Raw genomic sequence first — 22000 nt, 5'->3', positions numbered from 1 at the left:
ACACCAAGGCCAGTTCCATGCGGTCGATCCCTCTGGAGCTAATGGTGTCCAGTAGCCTAAGAAGCCCAAGCTAGCTGCAAGCAGGTAGGTTCGCTTCTTCTCCCCTTAGTCCCTCGCTGCAGTGAGCCTGTTGCCAGCAGGTCTCACTGAAGAAATAAAAAACCTAATTATATACTTTCTTTTTAGAAGCTCAGGAGAGCCCCTAGTGTGCATCCAACCTCGGCCGGGCACGAAATCTAACTGAGGCTTGGAGGAGGGTCATAGTGGGAGGAGCCAGTGCACACCAGGTGACCTAAAAGCTTTCTTTAGTTGTGCCCAGTCTCCTGCGGAGCCGCTATTCCCCATGGTCCTTTCGGAGTTCCCAGCATCCACTAGGACGTCAGAGAAATACTGTATAGCAAGCCTGCCTAGACTGGTATGTGTATAGGAGACCCAGAGAGTGAGGACCAGCACACCAAGCCTAGCAGACTCAGTAAGACTGCAGGCTGTATAAATACACTGAAGCTCTGTGTAAACACCAGAGTTTACTGTCACAAAACAGTGATTATAATATAATCTAACGGCTCTACCCCTTTTTAACACCTTGTACCAGATTTCCAGTGTAATGGAGTGTACACTGGAAGAGCTCTGTGACTTGACGCTGCAAGCAAAGGAAGGCGCCAGGAACCAGCTGGTCCCGCTCAGAGTTAGCTCCGCCCCCCCTTTATGGTGCCCAGAGCTATGTGCTTATTTATACTGGCTAAAGTCCCCTTATGGTGCCAAACGTAGTATGAACACCTGTTTTCCACCAAAACGAATGCCAATGTACGTAGGGGGGCTAAGGGATCCCTCCATGGAGGGTCCGTATGCCGCCCCTGTGATAGTGTCGCACCATGGAACCGTCAGGTACCCCTAGCGGGGTCCCCAGCTTCTACTCACCACTCTTCTACCTTCAGGCTTCTGTTAGGGGTGTGCGGCATGCTGCGGATGTGTGCACTAAGGCGCTGTGCCCACTGTACAACAACGTCTCAGGACGGTGGTCCTGCAGCGGGGAATCGGCACTGACACCTTACAGAGGCTGGTGACCGCCCCCTTAACTCCCTCAGGACAAGTACACTGTTGCCCAAACAGCATACTGAAAAAAAAAAACATCTAACAAACTGAAGAAAATCCTCTGGAGCTCCAGAGTGTGCATCCTCTCCTGAGGGTACATTTTTCTAAACTGGCTGTGGGAGGGGGGGTATAGAGGGGAGGAGCCAGCACACCCAGCTGAAGAAATTTACAGTGCACCGGCTCCTTTGAACCATTCAGAGAATTAAGCATTTTCCCTTTGGTCGCATATAACTAGGTTTTATTTGCAGCTGAAAGAATTAACCCAAGAGCAGAGCAATATACAGCTGGATCCTACAGGCTTACATTTCTTTCCTTGAGAAACAAGTTTACTTAGGACAGCAAAGACCAGGGCTGGTCAAACCGGTCCTCAAAATCTACCAACAGGTCATGTTTTCCAGGCCTCCTGGAGATCTGTAGAATTGCCAATTAGAAATGAATGCAGCACATCTTAATTAGTAATGACTACACATGTGCACCAGCTATGTGGTCTGGAAAATGTTTACTGTTGGTAGATCTAGAGGACTGGTTTGGGTAGCTCTGACAGACTAATTATCCGGAGCAGAAATATCTAGAGTGGATTATTAGATCTACACTAAAAAGGTCTACAGTCAATAGGTCAACCACTAATGGTAGACATGCATTAGGTCGACACAGAATAGGTAGACAGCAGGAAAGGTTGACAGGGTCAATAGGTCGACATGTAAATGATCAACAATTTATTTTAATTTTTTTGGGGGGGTTTTGTCACTTTTCTGACACAAACCAGCCTCATTAGTGTACCACTTCCCCTTGCATGGCTCGCGCTTCTGGCAAGGTGCCTCACTCCGCTACCACTGGGCTCTGCTTTTTTCCGCTACCGCAGCACTCGGCACAGGTATGAAAAAGTTAAAAAAATAAAAAACTTGTGTCTACCTCATGCCAACCTTTTTAACGGTCTTCCTTTTAAATGTCGGACATTTGACCCTGTCGACCTAATGTATGTCTACCATTAGTGGTAGACCTATTGACTGTAAAACTTTTTAGTGTAGATCTATATTCCGGATACCAGAAATATCACAGACCAAGCTCTCCCAATATTCTCCCTAGGTAGAAGACTACTACACTTTAATCAAGTAGAACTGCAGTGAAGTTTCTCTTAAAAGAATTTAAAATTCTTATACATAACTGCTCAATAGTTAGTACTTTGGTTCCCAAAATGGGTTCCAGGGTGCCATGGGGTACTTACGTGGGTGCCACTAGTTGATGGTCTAGGACCAAAGCAAATTAGTTATGGTCCATGCGATTGGCACAACCAGTGCTGCCAATCATAAAATATGTGGATTGTGGACAAACAGAAGCACAACCCTGTCTACCATCACATAACTGACCTGAAGGATGACCGGTAAGCACAATTTACTTTTATTTTTGCTCAGTAAGAAACTTTCAGCCTGGGGGTGCCATAAACAATAAAATACCGATACTCTAGTGCGCCGTGATTCAGGAAAGTTTGGGAACCAAAAATTACATTTTGTGTTTACTGTGCAAGACAGAACCCTATAAAAGGCTGGACTCCGAATGCACAGATTAGACGATACATTTCTTTGAACGGGTGTGGGTCATTAGGTCGACATGAGTTAGGCTGACATACATTGGGTCGACATGATCATTAGGTCGACGTGTGCTACGTCAACATGAGTTTAACATCTTTTGGTGTTGTTTTCTTCGAAAAGTAACGGGGAACCCCAATTAGTGCACCGTGTCCCCTCGCACTTCGGGCGAGGTGCCTCGCTCCGCTACTGCTGCGCTCGGCATAGGTTACCGTTCCCAACTGTAGTCCACGTGGACCGTTAAGTATGAACATGGTCAAAAAATTCAAACAAATTGTGGAAATCTCACGTCGACCTTTTTCCATGTCGATCTAATGCATGTCGACCAAACGTGGTCGACCCAATGTATGTAGACCGAACGACCGCCATCCTCTTTGAACTGCCCTGTGCACAAAAAATAGACACGTTATTCCTTACTCTGCCACTCCTTTTTAAGAATATCATTACACCATCCAATGTTATGCGCAGAGCATATCAATAGCACAGATTAGAGCTATTGCAAAAAATATTTTATTCAGCACAACAACAAAAAACACTGCAGTGTGTACTATATAAGCATTAGACCACCACTATTATTACAATACGCTATTAAGGTAACACCATCTCCCGGTCTGGAAACCTGGGTACACCCTCCTCACCACAACCACTGCCTCAACATGACAAAGTGCAAATCTCTTCTTCCCCGCCGCTGCAGATTAACATTAAAAATAAATTGCAAAACAGATGATAAAATGATGGCCGCTCATACCTGTAGAAGGAAATTAAATAGGTAATTAACAGGGGAATTTTCTTCATCCATTTCATCTTCCTCCTCACTATCAGAATTGTGGAAAGAAGCTACAAACTTGGCCACAAAATCCATAACCCTTTCCACGGCGGGCTCTCTCCTGTAAATTATTAAAGGGTACTTCAAGTAGTGAATAAATTCTTCCAGGAAAATGGATTTATCCTCAATCTGTGAAATCCAAAATAGAAAAGAAGTATGGTGACAGCTTTCATGCATATATCACACCTAGGGAACAACTATAGATAGAGGCATAGTAATTTTTGAAAGACAGGTAAGAAATCTTAATTTGTTTATACAAATATATGCAACAGTAACAGTTTGGGCAGTTAATCATTAGAAAGAAATATGCCATTCACGTACTTTTAATGCCAACTCTGTAGCAAGAAAACTGTAGTACAGGTTCCAGACCAGACAATCCATCTTGGTCATTTGGGGGGATATATACTATAGCGGAACTTATTCCACCATAGCGCTTCCTGCTTCGTCTCGATAAGAGGAAGCAATAACGCCAAGATGTATTAATATCTCGGCCACTGTAGTTGTGGTTGAGAAATAACCCCCCCTTCAGCGATCAGTCCAAGACCCACAGCGTATCAGCCTAGTGCTAATGTACCGTATCTTATCACAGAAGCAGTCTGGCCGCCACTGGTTAGTACCCATACCAGCACAAAATCCTGCCAATATGTGAACACATACTGTAAATCCACAAATGTGGTTTTACCTTTTTATTTATTTATTTTAAAGACATCTGATTATATTATTCTATGGCGACGGCAAAATTGCTATATAATTGCAGATACCGTACAAAAAAAAAATAAGATTTTACTCACCGGTAAATCTATTTCTCGTAGTCCGTAGTGGATGCTGGGGACTCCTTAAGGACCATGGGGAATAGACGGGCTCCGCAGGAGACAGGGCACTCTAAGAAAGATTTAGTACTACTGGTGTGCACTGGCTCCTCCCTCTATGCCCCTCCTCCAGACCTCAGTTAAGGAAACTGTGCCCGGAAGAGCTGACATTACAAGGAAAGGATTTTGGAATCCAGGGTAAGACTCAAACCAGCCACACCAATCACACCGTATAACTTGTGATAACATACCCAGTTAAAAGTATGAACAACAACAGAGCATCAAACAAACGGATGCCAACATAACATAACCCTTAATTAAGCAATAACTATATACACGTATTGCAGAAGAAGTCCGCACTTGGGACGGGTGCCCAGCTTCCACTACGGACTACGAGAAATAGATTTACCGGTGAGTAAAATCTTATTATCTCTAACGTCCTAGTGGATGCTGGGAACTCCGTAAGGACCATGGGGATTATACCAAAGCTCCCAAACGGGCAGGAGAGTGCGGATGACTCTGCAGCACCGAATGGGCAAACACAAGGTCCTCCTCAGCCAGGGTATCAAACTTGTAGAATTTTGCAAAAGTGTTTGAACCCGACCAAGTAGCTGCTCGGCAAAGCTGTAATGCCGAGACCCCTCGGGCAGCCGCCCAAGAAGAGCCCACCTTCCTTGTGGAATGGGCTTTTACTGATTTTGGATGCGGCAATCCAGCCGCAGAATGAGCCTGCTGAATCGTGTTACAGATCCAGCGAGCAATAGTTTGCTTTGAAGCAGGAGCACCCAGCTTGTTGGATGCATACAGGATAAACAGCAAGTCAGTTTTCCCGACTCCAGCCATTCTGGCTACATAAATCGTCAAAGCCCTGACTACATCTAGTAACTTGGATCCTCCAAGTCACGAGTAGCCGCAGGCACCACAATAGGTTGGTTCAAATGAAAAGATGACACCACCTTCGGCAGAAATTGCGGACGAGTCCGTAATTCTGCCCTGTCCATATGGAAAACCAGATAGGGGCTTTTACATGACAAAGCCGCCAATTCTGACACGCCTAGCCGAAGCGAAGGCCAATAGCATGACTACTTTCCACGTGAGATACTTTAGCTCCACGGTCTTTAGTGGCTCAAACTAGTGAGATTTCAGGAAACTCAACAACACGTTAAGATCCCAAGGTGCCACTGGTGGCACAAAAGGGGGCTGAATATGCAGCACTCCCTTTACAAATGTCTGAACCTCAGGAAGTGAAGCCAGTTCCTTTTGTAAGAAAATGGATAGGGCCGAAATCTGGACTTTAATGGATCCCAATTTTAGGCCCATAGTCACTCCTGACTGTAGGAAGTGCAGGAACCGGCCCAGCTGGAATTCCTCTGTAGGGGCCTTCCTGGCCTCACACCAAGCAACATATTTTCGCCATATACGGTGATAATGTTTTGCTGTCACGTACTTCCTATCCTTTATCAGCGTAGGAATAACTTCATCCGGAATGCCTTTTTCCGCTAGGATCCGGCGTTCAACTGCCATGCCGTCAAACGCAGCCGCGGTAAGTCTTGGAACAGACAGGGCCCTTGTTGCAACAGATCCTGTCTGAGAGGCAGAGGCCATGGGTCCTCTGTGAGCATTTCTTGCAGTTCCGGGTACCAAGTCCTTCTTGGCCAATCAGGAACAATGTTCTCACTCCTCTTTTTCTTACGATTCTCAGCACTTTGGGTATGAGAGGAAGAGGAGGAAACACATAGACCGACTGGAACACCCACGGTGTTACTAGTGCGTCCACAGCTATCGCCTGAGGGTCTCTTGACCTGGCGCAATACCTTTGTAGCTTTTTGTTGAGGCGGGATGCCATCATGTCCACCTGTCGCAGTTCCCATCGATTTGTAATCTGTGTGAAGACTTCTTGATGAAGTCCCCACTCTCCCGGGTGGAGGTCGTGCCTGCTGAGGAAGTCTGCTTCCCAGTTGTCCACTCCCGGAATGAACACTGCTGACAGTGCTTGCACGTGATTCTTCGCCCAACGAAGAATTCTGGTGGCTTCCGCCATCGCCACCCTGCTTCTTGTGCCGCCCTGGCGGTTTACATGAGCCACTGCGGTGATGTTGTCTGACTGAATCAGCACCGGTTGGTTGCGAAGCAGAGGCTCCGCTTGACTCAGGGCGTTGTATATGGCCCTTAGTTCCAGAATATTGATGTGCAGACAAGTCTCCTGACTTGACCACAGCCCCTGGAAGTTTCTTCCCTGAGTGACTGCCCCCCATCCTCGGAGGCTTGCATCCGTGGTCACCAGGACCCAGTCCTGTATGCCGAACCTGCGGCCCTCGAGAAGGTGAGCACTCTGCAGCCACCACAGAAGAGACACCCTGGCCCTGGGGGATAGGGTGATCAGCCGATGCATCTGAAGATGCGATCCGGACCACTTGTCCAACAGGTCCACTGAAAGTTCCTCGCATGGAACCTGCCGAAGGGAATGGCTTCGTATGACGCCACCATCTTTCCCAGGACTCGCGTGCATTCATGCACCGACACCTGTTTTGGTTTTAAGAGGTCTCTGACCAGAGTCACGAGCTCCTGAGCCTTCTCCGCCGGGAGAAACACCTTCTTCTGGTCCGTGTCCAGAATCATGCCCAGGAAGGGCAGACACGTCGTAGGAATCAGCTGCGACTTTGGAATATTCAGAATCCAGCCGTGCTGTTGCAACACTTCCTGAGTGTGCGCTACGCTGATCAGCAACTGCTCTCTGGACCTCGCCTTTATGAGGAGATCGTCCAAGTATGGGATAATTGTGACTCCTTGCTTTCGTAGGAGCACCATCATTTCCGCCATTACCTTGGTAAATATTCTCGGTGCCGTGGACAGACCAAACGGAAACCTCTGGAGTTGGTAATGACAGTCCTGTACCACAAATCTGAGGTACTCCTGATGAGGTGGATAAATGGGGACGTGCAGGTAAGCATCCTTTATGTCCAGAGACACCATAAAATCCCCCTCTTCCAGGCTTGCAATGACCGCTCTGAGCGATTCCATCTTGAACTTGGAACCTTTTCAGGTAAATGTTCAGGGACTTTAAATTCAATATGGGTCTGACCAAACCGTCCGGTTTCGGTACCACAAACATTGTGGAATAGTAACCCCTTCCCTGTTGAAGGAAGGGAACCTTTACCACCACCTGCTGGAGATATAATTTGTGAATTGCCGCTAACACTACCTCCCTTTCTATGGGGGAAGCTGGCAGGGCCGATTTGAGGTAACGGTGAGGGGGCATCACTTCGAATTCCAGCTTGTATCCCTGAGACACAATCTGTATAGCCCAGGGATCCACCTGTGAGCGAACCCACTGGTGGCTGAAATTTCGGAGACGCGCCCCCACCGCTCCCGGCTCCACCTGTGGAGCCCCAGCGTCATGCGGTGGATTTAGTGGAAGCCGGGGAGGACTTCTGTTCCTGGGAACTAGCTGTATTGTGCAGCTTCTTTCCTCTACCCCTGCCTCAGGCAAGAAAGGACGCACCTCTGACTTTCTTGCCTTTTTGTGATCGAAAGGACTGCATTTGGTGCTTTCTTAGGCTGTGAGGGAATATATGGCAAAAAATTTGACTTCCCAGCCGTAGCTGTGGAAACTAGGTCCGAGAGACCGTCCCCAAACAATTCCTCACCCTTATAAGGTAAAACCTCCATGTGCTTTTTTGAGTCGGCACCACCTGTCCATTGCCGAGTCCACAGGACCCTTCTGGCAGAAATCGACATAGCATTTATTCTAGAACCCAGTAGGCAAATGTCCCTCTGGGCATCCCTCATATATAGGACAGCGTCTTTTATATGCCCCAGGGTCAGTAAAATAGTATCCTTGTCCAAGGTATCCAGTTCCTCAGACAGAGTATCTGCCCATTCCTCTTGCCCTCTACTCTCATGCCGTCAGCACATGTGGAGAGAACAGAGATGCACCATGTGTAGTAAAGTCAAAAATTTAATTCCATACACATATAAAACATAGAAGTATAAAAACAAATCCCCCTTTGAGCCTTGGATAAAACAGTTAAAAAGCTGTGCAATTACCAGAATCTCTGAGAACCAGTACCAGTAGTTCTCAAAAAAGCATGTAAATCATTCACCAAACGAGCCACCCGGGTAAGCAGTCTGGGATAAATGTTCTGGTTTCCGGACAGCAGTCCACCTTTCATCCACAGGAATCTGGGGTCCAAGTAACCAACGCGTTTCGACCCACCTGCTTTGATACTGCCTTGAGAAAGACCCAAAGCAGGTGGGTCGAAACGCGTTGGAAACTTGGACCCCAGATTCCTGTGGATGAAAGGTGGACTGCTGTCCGGAAACCAGAACATTTATCCCAGACTGCTCACCCGGGTGGCTCGTTTGGTGAATGATTTACATGCTTTTTTGAGAACTACTGGTACTGGTTCTCAGAGATTCTGGTAATTGCACAGCTTTTTAACCGTTTTATCCAAGGATCAAAGGGGGATTTGTTTTTATACTTCTATGTTTTATATGTGTATGGAATTAAATTTTTGACTTTACTACACATGGTGCATCTCTGTTCTCTCCACATGTGCTGACGGCATGAGAGTAGAGGGCAAGAGGAATATGAGGATATTCTGCACATAAAGGAACGTACTTTTTATCATTTGATTCTTTCACTGGTGTGGCGCCTTCTGCAGCAAGCACTGCCCAGTTGTTTGTTAGATTTGCTATTTAAGTGTTTTGGAGAGACACTTTCTTGGTACTTGCAGCGAAGGGCAGCCTTTAGAGCGCAGTTATCTACATCATTGAATTCATTTTGTCTACAAGAGTATCTGTCCATGCTGCTACAGCACTACACATCCAGGCCGACGCAATTGCCGGCCTCAGTATGGTACCTGAATGTGTATAAACAGACTTCAGGATACCTTCCTGCTTCCTATCCGCAGGATCCTTTAGGGAGGCCGTATCCTGTGACGGCAGGGCCACCTTCTTAGTTAAGCGTGTCAAAGCTTTGTCTACCCTAGGGGAGGATTCCCAGCGTATCCTGTCCGTTGGCGGGAAAGGATACGCCATAAGTAACCGTTTGGGAATCTGCACTTTCCTATCAGGAGAATCCCACGCTTTTTCACATAACTCGTTTAACTCATGTGAAGGGGGAAAAGTCACTTCTTGCCTTTTTTCCCCAAACATATAAACCCTCTTGTCAGGGACAGGGTTTACCTCTGAAATGTGCAATACATCCTTCATTGCTATAATCATGTAGCTGATGGCTTTAGCCATTTTGGGCAGCAACTTTGCATCATCGCCATCGACACTGGAGTCAGAATCCGTGTCGATATCTGTGTCAACAATTTGGGATAGTGGGCGCTTCTGAGACCCTGACGGCCTCTGCGCTGTAGGATCAGGCATGGGTTGAGACCCTGACTGTCCCAAGGCTTCGGCTTTATCCAACCTTTTATGCAAGGAGTTTACATTATCATTTAACACCTTCCACATATCCATCCAATCAGGTGTCGGCGCCGTCGGCGGAGACACCACATTCAACTGCACCTGCTCTGCTTCCACATAGCCTTCCTCGTCAAACATGTCGACACAATCGTACCGACACACCACACACACAGGGGATGCTCTGAGGACAGAACCCCCACAAGGCCTTTTGGGGAGACAGAAAGTATGCCAGCACACACCCCAGCGCTATATGACCCAGGAATCACACAGTAACTTAGTGTTTACCCAGTAGCTGCTGTATTAGTGAATTTGCACTAAATTTATGTGCCCCCCCCCCCCCTCTCTTTTCACCCTCTTTCTACCGTGATTCTGCAGGGGAGAGCCTGGGGAGCTTCCTCTCAGCGGAGTTGTGGAGAGAAAATGGCGCTGGTGAGTGCTGAGGAAGAAGCCCCGCCCCCTCAGCGGCGGGCTTCTGTTCCGCGATTTTGTGAAAAATAATGGCGGGGGCTCATGCATATATACAGTGCCCAGCTGTATATATGCTCTATTTTGCCAGGAGGTACTCAATTGCTGCCCAGGGCGCCCCCCCCTGCGCCCTGCACCCTACAGTGACTGGAGTGTGTGGGTTAGTGTGGGAGCAATGGCGCACAGCTGCAGTGCTGTGCGCTACCTCAAATGAAGACAGGAGTCTTCTGCCGCAGATTTTGATGTCTTCTTGCTTCACTCGCCGGCTTCTGTCTTCTGTCTCTGCGAGGGGGACGGCGGTGCGGCTCCGGGAACGGACGACCAAGGGTGAGTTCCTGTGTTCGATCCCTCTGGAGCTAATGGTGTCCAGTAGCCTAATAAGCGCAACCTATCCGCAGTTAGTAGGTTTGCTTCCCTCCCTCAGTCCCACGTAGCAGAGAGTGTTGCCAGCAGATCTCTCTGAAAATAAAAAAACCTAACAAAATACTTTCTTATTAGCAAGCTCAGGAGAGCTCACTAAAATGCACCCAGCTCCGTCCGGGCACAGATTCTAATTGAGGTCTGGAGGAGGGACATAGAGGGAGGAGCCAGTGCACACCAGTAGTCCTAATTCTTTCTTAGAGTGCCCTGTCTCCTGCGGAGCCCGTCTATTCCCCATGGTCCTTACGGAGTCCCCAGCATCCACTAGGACGTTAGAGAAAATAGGATTACCTACCGGTAGATCCTTTCTCGTAGTCCGTAGAGGATGCTTGGGTCCACATTAGTGCCATGGGGTATAGGCGGGTTCACTAGGAGCCACTGGCACTTTAAGAGTTTGAGAGTGTGGGCTGGCTCCTACCTCTATGCCTCTCCTACCAGACTCATTCTAGAAACTGTGCCCGAGGAGACGGACAACTTCGAGAGAAGGATTTTACACAGATAGTGGCGAGATTTATACCAGCTCACACATAGAAGGCAAACCAAGCTAACTAGCTTGAAACATCAGCAACGGCTGAACAAGAGGACTTAACCAAGTAACAATACAGTACTTAACCAAGAACTAAGCAGTACTGAACTAAGTAACCACTGCAGGATCACAAAGCGCTGGGCGGGCACCCAGCATCCTCTACGGACTACTATTTTCTCTATAGTCCTAGAGGATGCTGGGGTCCACATTAGTACCATGGGGATGTATCAAAGCTCCCAGAACGGGAGGGAGAGCGCGGAGGCTCCTGTAGAACCAATTGACCAAACTTCAGGTCCTCAGCAGCCAAGGTATGAAACTTGTAGAACTTGGCAAACGTGTTAGACTCCGACCAGGTAGACGATAGGCAAAGTTGTAAAGCCGAGACACCCCGGGAAGCTGCCCAGGAAAAACCCACCTTACAAGTAGAGTGGGCCTTAACAGACGTAGGACACGGCAATCATGCCAAAGAATACGCATGCTGGATAGTGAACCTGATCCAGCGAGAGGTCGTCTGCTTAGAAGCAGGACACCCAAGTTTCTTGGGATCATACAGGACAAACAGAGCCCGATTTTCTGTGACGAGTAGTCCTCCTCACATAGATTTTCAGAGCCCTTACAACATCCAAGGACTTTGATGAAACTGAGGAGTCAGTAGCAACTGGCACCACAATAGGTTGGTTGATATGAAATGCTGAGACAACCTTCGGAAGGAACTTCTGACGTGTCCTGAGCTCAGCTCTATCTTCATGGAAGATCAAGTAAGGGCTCTTACAAGACAAAGCCCCCAGCTCCGACACACGTCTAGCAGAAGCTAAGGCCAACAAAGTGACAGCCTTCCATGGGAGAAACTTGACCTTAACCAATTTTAGGATGGGTTCCTGTAGGATAGCCTTGTCCGTCAGCAAAGCTGGCAAGCCTGATTTGAAGAATCGGTGAGGCGGGAATTCTTGAAACTCCAGTTTGTACCCCTGGGACACAATATCCTGTACCCAGGGATCCAGGCCGGACGACACCCAGACGTGGCTGAAACGTCTGAGTCTCGCACCCACCAGCCCGTCCTCCAGGCTTTGAGTTCCACCATCATGCTGAGGATTTTGAGGAACCAGAAGCAGGTCTCTGCTCCTGGGGGCCTGCGGGTGCAGGCTTTTTGGATTTTGTCCGACCACCTCTAAAGAAAGTGGTAGAAGGCTTGGGCTTTTTTGTTTTAGCGGTCCGAAAGGACTGCTGCAAAGCTGAAAAAAATGGTTTCTTCGTAGAAGGAGTAGCAGAGCGAAGGAAAGGTGACTTACCTGCGGTTGCCATGGAAATCCACGCATCCAACGCTTCCCCAAATAGAGCCTGACCTGTGTAGGGTAGGTTCTCCACACTTCTCCTGGATTCCGTGTCTGCAGACCATTGGCATAGCCAGAGTCCCTTGCGAGCTGATACCGACATAAAGGATATCCGTGCAGTCAGCGTACCCAGGTCCTTCATGGATTCCACAATGAACACCGCAGAATCCTGTATGTTACGTAAAAATAATTCAGTGTCACTTCTATCCATTGTATCCAAATCCTCTAGTAATGTGCCTGACCACTTTACTATGGCTTTAGAAATCCATGCACAAGCAATAGTGGGCCTTAAGGCCACTCCTGAAGCAGTGTATATGGATTTGAGCGTAGTGTCAATCTTAGGATCAGCTGGTTCCTTCAACGTGGTAGAACCAGGTACAGGTAAAACCACCTTTTTAGACAGTCTGGAGACAGATGCGTCAACAATTGGTGGGTTTTCCCATTTTTTCCTATCTTCCTCGGGGAAGGGAAAAGCAACCAGAACTCTTTTTGGGATCTGGAATTTTTTCTCCGGGTTTTCCCAGGATTTTTCAAATATAGCGTTTAATTCTTTATACGCAGGAAATGTTAGCGGGGCTTTCTCATCAGTGAAGTAAGCCTCCTCAACCTGCTCAGGTGTAGGGTCATTAATGTTTAACACATCTCTAATGGCCTCAATCATGAGCTGCACCGCCTTTGCAAGGGATGCCACCCTCTTCAGCACATCCCCATCACCGTCTGTAGTATCAGAATCGGTATCCATGTCATCTTGCATAATTTGGGCAAGTGTACGTTTCTGTGGGAACATGCTAGGGGATTTTGCAGGAATAGGGACAGAGCCTGACCCAACTGTCAGACTTCTTTAACACCCACATTTCAGTCTCAGTATTAGCTACCCTAGTAGAGATCTTTCCTTTGATAGAAGTTAACGACTCAGGTTCAACAATAGGGATCTGAGACAAAGCATTACAATCTATGTACATGGAATGGATCCCTCCTGAGAGGAAACATCTCCTGCAGCATATGAAACAGAGTCCCTAGACATAGCTATGTGAGATAGTAACACCAACAAACACACAAAGGGAAGTGTCAGACACAGTTTCCCCCCCAAGTATGCCACAGAGAGACACAGAGATTGGAGCCAACCCACATACAGTGCTTTTTAAGGTAGAACTAATGAAACTACTAGCGCTGTCTGTGTACCTTATAGACTACACAGACTTTACACAGCCTCCCCCCCTTCTACAACCCCCTGGTACCGCACAGGATAGCTGGAGTTGCTTGGAGGTACAGCTCTCCCTGTCAGCGTCTGTTACACAGGAACTGCAGGCAGGAAAATGGGGCTGAACGCTGCTGGGTCCACTCTGAGGAGAAGCCCCGCCCCCTGAACATGGCGCTGCTTTCCGCTCTTCATTGTATTATACTTGCCTGAGGATTTCTACTGGCAGCAATCCAGGGACCCTGATAGGCTTGCTGACCAGTTTAGGGTATAGGCACTGGCTCAGGAAGCCCCGCACAGCGCCACATTCTGTACCGCTGAGCCCCGGAGCGCGGTTAGTACTGCGCTCCATACCCTGTTGCCGCCATCTTCATACCGGCTCCCCGCTTGCTAGGGGAGCCGGTGACTCACTCGCCACAAACATCTTCTGGCTGTTAGGCGGTGGCGGCATGCTGCTGCAGTGAGTGGTCGCATGGGGCGGCTAACAATCTATCCCCTCAGGAGCTCAGTGTCCTGTCAGCGGAGATACTGGCTCTCAGCCCGTAGTGTCAAAGTCGAAAAATATCATGATGCATACCCCTTGTACTAACCCCTCATGCACATGCACGCTGCTCGTGCACCTGTCCCCCCGTGCGTGCACATACCCGCAAGTTGCGTAAGATCGCTCCGGCGATCGTGCGCATGAGATGTGTATTTACGGCGGAGTTTGTGAGCGTATAGCGTGCGACTCGATCGTAGCATATTTAACCCAAATAGTGCATTTTGTAGTTAATATTCCCCTAGACCATGTCAGCGAATATGATTAGTTTAAACTGTTCCTGGACAGAGAGATTCCTCTTTGCATGATAGGAAGGGTCAGATAAAGGTTGAAAGGTGGTGTCTAGTATCCAGCTGTAGGGTATTTTAAGAGTAACATTCCGGTGTTAGTTAGGAAAGGATCGCTCGCTCCTGCGTATAGTTATGTACAGAAGTAGATTATGAACATTAACTGTATTTGCTGTAAATTACACATGTGGCGGGAATCCTGAGGATACCTCCCACCAGAGCAGTTGGGGAAAGACACAGCCCACCTGTTCAAATCCACCTATGACCTTTGCTGTAATGTAGAGACACATCCCTGTGTCCAATGAACAATGAGATTACAGGTACCATTGTATTGGGAATGTATGTTGTGTATATAAAGACCACTGTTGCCTGGCCAGCCTCATGTCTCTGAAGGCTTTCTACCTGAACAGCGGAGGACTGGATTCCAGGTCGCGCATGCGAAAGATTCCCCACGTATGTATATTCTCTGTAGCCACTGTTCGTCTTATTCTCTGTTATTCTGTTAGATTTCTGTGTTAGCTTGTAGTGTATAACTTGTATTGTTTTCCCCTTTTTCTCTGAAAAATCCACGGCAGTGTTAGAGCTGTTGTGGTTTTAACCAAACCTGGTGTTGTGTTTTCACTTTCCTGCAAAGGGCTCTCTTAGCGTCTCAATCGCTCAAACAGCATACACATTGTTAAGGTTTTCATTACAGTATTTGACTACTAAGGTTTAGAGTATAAATATATTCTTACTGTGTTTTATTAATTAGGTTTAAAGGTTATCGACTGTGTGTGCACCCGCTGTGTGTATTCCGTACACTCAGCGCAGTGTGTGTATGCCGAGTGCGTACCACGTGCGGGACTCTGTACGCAAATAGCGTACAAAGTGCATAGCACGTGCACGCGGTCTAGCGGCTCCACGGTAATAGTGTATAGCTTTATGTTTAAAGATAATAATTGACATTATCAATTGGGAGCTCGTCCGGTTCTCCTCGTATCCGCAGCCTAGCAGGACAAGGCAGACTTTTATCTATCAGCAAAGGGCGGGAAGGTAGTATCCCCTGTTAGCCGTTTTGTGGTCGGGGATACATTAGTGCTGATTAGATAAGCGTCTGCTCCGCTTGGTTTGAAGGGATGCTGGTGGGATCCGGAAGGTAAGAATGTAAAGCTATTGTTTGGTTTTAAATCTGTTAAATTTCTGTTTGGTGCCAACTGCGCACGCAACACACGCACACACCTGTATTTCATTTGTGTATTTTCGCATATCTACCCTCGTTTGCCATTAGCATTGATCACGTGCTGAGAAATTTGTTGCTATTTTAGTTAAAAGTAAAGAGTAATATTTAAGGGAGTAATTGTAAAACACACACGCAGCCTGACCCAGTTATAAAGGTTTATACAGGAGATACTGTGTGGTGTTAGTAAGCGATTATAGTTGAATATCGTTTACATTTATAGAAACGTGTTATTTGTGTTACTGCGGGCGTATCCGACCTTTGTACACGTGTCTCGGACAGCGTACGGGACTGCGTACGCAACGCAAAGGCCTACAAACGTGGCGTGTTTACGCAACGTGCGTACAGATACGCCCACTAAATACAAATCACACGATAGCATTGTTTTAGTTTAGGCGATACGGTAGCCACGCGATAATAGCACAAATTTGTTCAGTTTCCAATATTTTAGTTTAAAAGATCCTTCTCTTATTGCATCACCTCTGGGATTAGCCTGTTTTACCTGAATGAAAGTAATTTTCTGTACAGAAAAATCGAAGTGTATATGAGTGAGCAAGAGTGAGTGTGCAAATAAAGGTTTTGTGAACCCAGAATTCGGGATCCCGTAGGAGACCACACCAGGTGAGTGGACACTTGGTGTCGTGGGAGTGGCTTGCTCACGTTAACATTGTATAAGGTATAAAGGAGCAATCAGTATTACAGCAGACCAAAAGGTCGGCGAAGTCAGAAATCCGCTGACCAGGTCAAGCGAAGCTCTGAAAACCCTGGCCTGAGAAAGGTCAGAGGTAGAGAGCGCAGCCCCGGGGGTTTGCGTAGTACCCATATAGGCCCGTTTTGAGAATACGCTCCGGCTGAGGTTTCGCAGCCTAAACAACCGATTCCGTTGGTCGTTCGGCGGATAAGTAATAGTTACTTATACGCAGTGCGACTGTACCGCACGTTACTGTGTGCATTAGTTAGTTCACCTTGATACCCACTCAATTTGCGGGGTCATAGATGCTAATTGTACACGTAACGTGATTTGTGTAACAGTTTTTTATTTTAAGGGAGTTTAGCTGTTCACTCAGGAAATCTCCAACAACTGATATTTACTGGGAGGGGTAGCATACTCCCACACGCTCTCAGTAAATAACGGTTACGCAGGAGCCCGAGGTTGGTTACGACCAGCATTGGGCACAGTGTTCGGTGTATTGGCCAATAGGGGCGTGAGTGGGTGAGAGCGCTCGGAGAACTTTCACCGTCGCCTTACCACTGAGTAATTTGGTTTTTGTAAGGATTAGCTGAGAAGGAAATACCTGCAAAGAATGGGGGCCAGTTGCTCAAGTAAGGGACGATCAACAAGGGTTCACGTTGAGATCATTCCGCGGCCCAAAGGGTCGGCGAGGTACATAATGTGAAAAATATGGATCACACGCAGAGGTCTTATGCAATGAATGGGAACGAATGACTGTGGATGATAGGGAACCGTTCCCTAGGGTAGGCAGTTTTAATCCTGAGGTGTTGCAAAATCTAAGGAGAAGGATATGTCTGATAAAATCCAAGAAACAAAGGATTAGACATTATGATTATTTACAGTTATGGCAACAGGAGGGTGAGATACAACAGGGATTAGCTCAAGCAGCTGGTTCCAACCCTGGCAGGAAACTGATCGCAACAGCACCACCACCACACATAACAGGAGAGAAAATGGCTACCGAGAATGGCATACTGGTATACGATAAAAGTGCACTTAATAAATGTATTAATTTATTATAAGAGTAAAGTAGATAAGTGTATTGATGCTAATGCTAACCCGTGCAAGTTGTATCCCATCTTAAACTTCCCTCAGGACTGCGACCAGGAAGATGAGCCCACCACGATATCGGCACTCTCTCTAGCAGCCACCATACAAGATAAGAGCAGTAGCGAAGGCCCCTAGTGGAGGGACAGGTGAGGTCGTGTCCACAGGTAAGTACGGTACTGTACATTATGCAGAAACAATCACACCTCACATTGTAGAATCAACCCAGAGTGATGTAATTGAACTTAATCCTGTCAGGGTGATCGCAGTCCCCAATGGAAAGACTGACGCACAGGGAGTCACTCCCGTCAGGAACATTGCAATGCATTGTCCCTGGTCCCGGACAGAATTAAGGACAATTATGTCTGAATTTCCCGATCCCAGGAAAGATCTAGCCGCATGTCAAAGGTTTATTAAAGAACTAGGTAACGCCGCCGAACCCAATAACAAAGATTGGCGGAAAGTGCTGCGGGCATGTTTGCCCTCTACCATTGACCCTGTGAAATTCATTACTGATTGTAAATTAGATGAAGAGGTACCTCTCACTGATGAATACAATCAGGAAAATGTTAAACAGATCAATCTGCAGTTAGGAGTATATTTCCCAACTGTTGTCAAGTGGAACAAAATTTTCTCCATTAGACAAAAAGAAGGTGAAACTGCTTCTGACTATTTCCATCGAGCACTAGAGCAAATGGCTAAATACACTGGGGTCGTGGACATTGAGGAAAAATAAGAATTTACTTACCGATAATTCTATTTCTCGTAGTCCGTAGTGGATGCTGGGGACTCCGTCAGGACCATGGGGAATAGCGGCTCCGCATGAGACAGGGCACAAAAATAAAGCTTTAGGATTAGGTGGTGTGTACTGGCTCCTCCCCCTATGACCCTCCTCCAAGCCTCAGTTAGGATACTGTGCCCGGACGAGCTTACACAATAAGGAAGGATATTGAATCCCGGGTAAGACTCATACCAGCCACACCAATCACACCGTATAACTTGTGATCTGAACCCAGTTAACAGTATGACAAACGTAGGAGCCTCTGAACAGACGGCTCACAACAATAACAACCCGAATTTGTTTGTAACAATAACTATGTACAAGTATTGCAGACAATCCGCACTTGGGATGGGCGCCCAGCATCCACTACGGACTACGAGAAATAGAATTATCGGTAAGTAAATTCTTATTTTCTCTAACGTCCTAAGTGGATGCTGGGGACTCCGTCAGGACCATGGGGATTATACCAAAGCTCCCAAACGGGCGGGAGAGTGCGGATGACTCTGCAGCACCGAATGAGAGAACTCAAGGTCCTCCTCAGCCAGGGTATCAAATTTGTAGAATTTTGCAAACGTGTTTGCCCCTGACCAAGTAGCAGCTCGGCAGAGTTGTAATGCCGAGACCCCCCGGGCAGCCGCCCAGGATGAGCCCACTTTCCTTGTGGAATGGGCCTTGACAGATTTAGGTTGTGGCAAGCCTGCCACAGAATGTGCAAGTTGAATTGTGCTACAAATCCAACGAGCAATCGTCTGCTTAGAAGCAGGAGCACCCATCTTGTTGGGTGCATACAATATAAACAGTGAGTCAGACTTTCTGACTCCCGCCGTTCTTGAAATATATATTTTCAATGCCCGGACCACGTCCAACAACTTGGAATCCTCCAAATCGTTAGTAGCCGCAGGCACCACAATAGGCTGGTTCAGGTGAAACGCTGACACCACCTTAGGCAGAAAATGAGGACGCGTCCGCAGTTCTGCCCTGTCCGTATGGAAAATCAGATATGGGCTCTTATATGATAAAGCCGACAATTCTGATACTCTCCTGGCTGAAGCCAGGGCCAGTAGCATGGTTACTTTCCATGTAAGATACTTCAACTCCACCGATTTGAGCGGCTCAAACCAATGGGATTTGAGAAAATCCAAGACTACATTAAGATCCCACGGTGCCACTGGGGGCACAACCGGGGGCTGTATATGTAGTACTCCTTTTACAAAAGTCTGGACTTCAGGAACTGAAGCCAATTCTTTCTGGAAGAAAATCGACAGGGCCGAAATTTGAACCTTAATGGACCCCAATTTGAGGCCCATAGACAATCCTGTTTGCAGGAAATGTAGGAATCGACCCAGTTGAAATTCCTCCGTGGGGGCCTTCCTGGCCTCACACCACGCAACATATTTTCTCCAAATGCGGTGATAATGTTGTGCAGTCACCTCCTTCCTGGCTTTTACCAGTGTAGGAATGACCTCTTCCGGAATGCCTTTTTCCCTTAGAATTCGGCGTTCAACCGCCATGCCGTCAAACGCAGCCGCGGTAAGTCTTGGAATAGACACGGTCCCTGTTGAAGCAGGTCCCGTCTTAGAGGTAGAGGCCACGGATCCTCCGTGAGCATCTCTTGAAGTTCCGGGTACCAAGTTCTTCTTGGCCAATCCGGAGCTACTAGTATCGTTCTTACTCCCTTTTGCCGTATAATTCTCAGTACTTTTGGTATGAGAGGCAGAGGAGGGAACACATACACTGACTGGAACACCCACGGTGTTACCAGAGCGTCCACAGCTATTGCCTGAGGGTCTCTTGACCTGGCGCAACACCTGTCCAGTTTTTTGTTGAGGCGGGACGCCATCATATCCGCCATTGGTTTTTCCCAACGGTTCACAATCATGTGGAAGACTTCTGGATGAAGTCCCCACTCTCCCGGGTGTAGATCGTGTCTGCTGAGGAAGTCTGCTTCCCAGTTGTCCACTCCCGGAATGAATACTGCTGACAGTGCTATCACCTGATCTTCCGCCCAGCGAAGAATCCTTGCAGCTTCTGCCATTGCTGTCCTGCTTCTTGTGCCGCCCTGTCTGTTTACGTGGGCGACTGCCGTGATGTTGTCCGACTGGATCAACACCGGCTGACCCTGAAGCAGGGGTTTTGCCAGACTTAGAGCATTGTAAATCGCTCTTAGCTCCAGTATATTTATGTGAAGAGACATCTCCAGGCTTGACCATACTCCCTGGAAGTTTCTTCCCTGTGTGACCACTCCCCAGCCTCTCAGACTGGCATCCGTGGTCACCAGGACCCAGTCCTGTATGCCGAATCTGCGGCCCTCTAACAGATGAGCACTCTGCAACCACCACAGAAGAGACACCCTTGTCCGTGGCGATAAGGTTATCCGCTGATGCATCTGCAGATGTGATCCGGACCATTTGTCCAGCAGATCCCACTGAAAAGTTCGTGCGTGGAATCTGCCGAATGGAATCGCTTCGTAAGAAGCCACCATCTTTCCCAGGACTCTTGTGCATTGATGCACAGACACTTTCCCTGGTTTTAGGAGGTTCCTGACAAGTTCGGAAAACTCCCTGGCTTTCTCCTCCGGAAGAAACACCTTTTTCTGAACCGTGTCCAGAATCATTCCCAGGAACAGCAGACGTGTCGTCGGGGTCAACTGAGATTTTGGAAAATTCAGAATCCACCCGTGTTGTTGCAGCACTAGTCGGGTTAGTGCTACTCCGTCCTCCAGCTGTTCTCTGGACCTTGCCCTTATCAGGAGATCGTCCAAGTAAGGGATAATTAATACGCCTCTTCTTCGCAGAAGAATCATCATTTCGGCCATTACCTTGGTAAAGACCCGAGGTGCCGTGGACAATCCAAACGGCAGCGTCTGAAACTGATAATGACAGTTTTGCACCACGAACCTGAGGTACCCTTGATGTGAAGGGCAAATTGGGACATGCAGGTAAGCATCCTTTATGTCCAGGGACACCATAAAGTCCCCTTCTTCCAGATTCGCTATCACTGCTCTGAGTGACTCCATCTTGAACTTGAATTTTTGTATGTACAGGTTCAAAGATTTCAGATTTAGAATAGGTCTTACCGAGCCGTCCGGCTTCGGTACCACAAATAGCGTGGAGTAATACCCCTTTCCCTGTTGTAGGAGGGGTACCTTGACTATCACCTGCTGAGAAAACAGCTTGTGAATGGCTTCCAATACCGTCGCCCTGTCTGAGGGAGACGTTGGCAAAGCAGACTTTAGGAACCTGCGAGGGGGAGACTTCTCGAATTCCAACCTGTAACCCTGAGATACTACCTGCAGGATCCAGGGGTCCACCTGTGAGCAAGCCCACTGTGCGCTGAAATTCTTGAGTCGACCCCCCACCGCTCCTGAGTCCGCTTGTAAGGCCCCAGCGTCATGCTGAGGGCTTTGCAGAACCCTGAGAGGGCTTCTGTTCCTGGGCAGGGGCTGCTTGCTGCCCTCTCTTACCCCTTCCTCTGCCCCGAGGCAGATATGACTGTCCTTTTGTCCGCTTGTTCTTATAGGACCGAAAGGACTGCGGCTGAAAAGACGGTGTCTTTTTCTGTTGGGAGGGGGTCTGAGGTAAAAAGGTGGATTTTCCGGCAGTTGCCGTGGCCACCAGATCCGATAGACCGACGCCAAATAATTCCTCCCCTTTATACGGCAATACTTCCATATGTCGTTTGGAATCCGCATCACCTGACCACTGTCGCGTCCATAAACTCCTTCTGGCAG

General features: G+C 47.8%; 1 protein-coding gene across 1 annotated transcript in view; it reads right to left on the bottom strand.

The window, feature by feature from the left end:
• NCAPG (non-SMC condensin I complex subunit G) overlaps positions 1 to 22000 on the bottom strand; it is a 239049-nt gene that overhangs the window by 185891 nt on the left and 31158 nt on the right. The window contains exon 2 of the mRNA XM_063921442.1: positions 3427 to 3633. Within this exon, the coding sequence (XP_063777512.1) occupies positions 3427 to 3633 (207 nt within the window). The remainder of the gene's footprint in view (positions 1 to 3426; positions 3634 to 22000) is intronic.

Source organism: Pseudophryne corroboree, chromosome 1 (assembly GCF_028390025.1).
Source record: "Pseudophryne corroboree isolate aPseCor3 chromosome 1, aPseCor3.hap2, whole genome shotgun sequence".
NCBI classification, from domain to species: domain Eukaryota; kingdom Metazoa; phylum Chordata; class Amphibia; order Anura; family Myobatrachidae; genus Pseudophryne; species Pseudophryne corroboree.
Note: the sequence above shows the minus strand (reverse complement) of the source record. Positions and strands in the feature narration are given on the sequence as shown.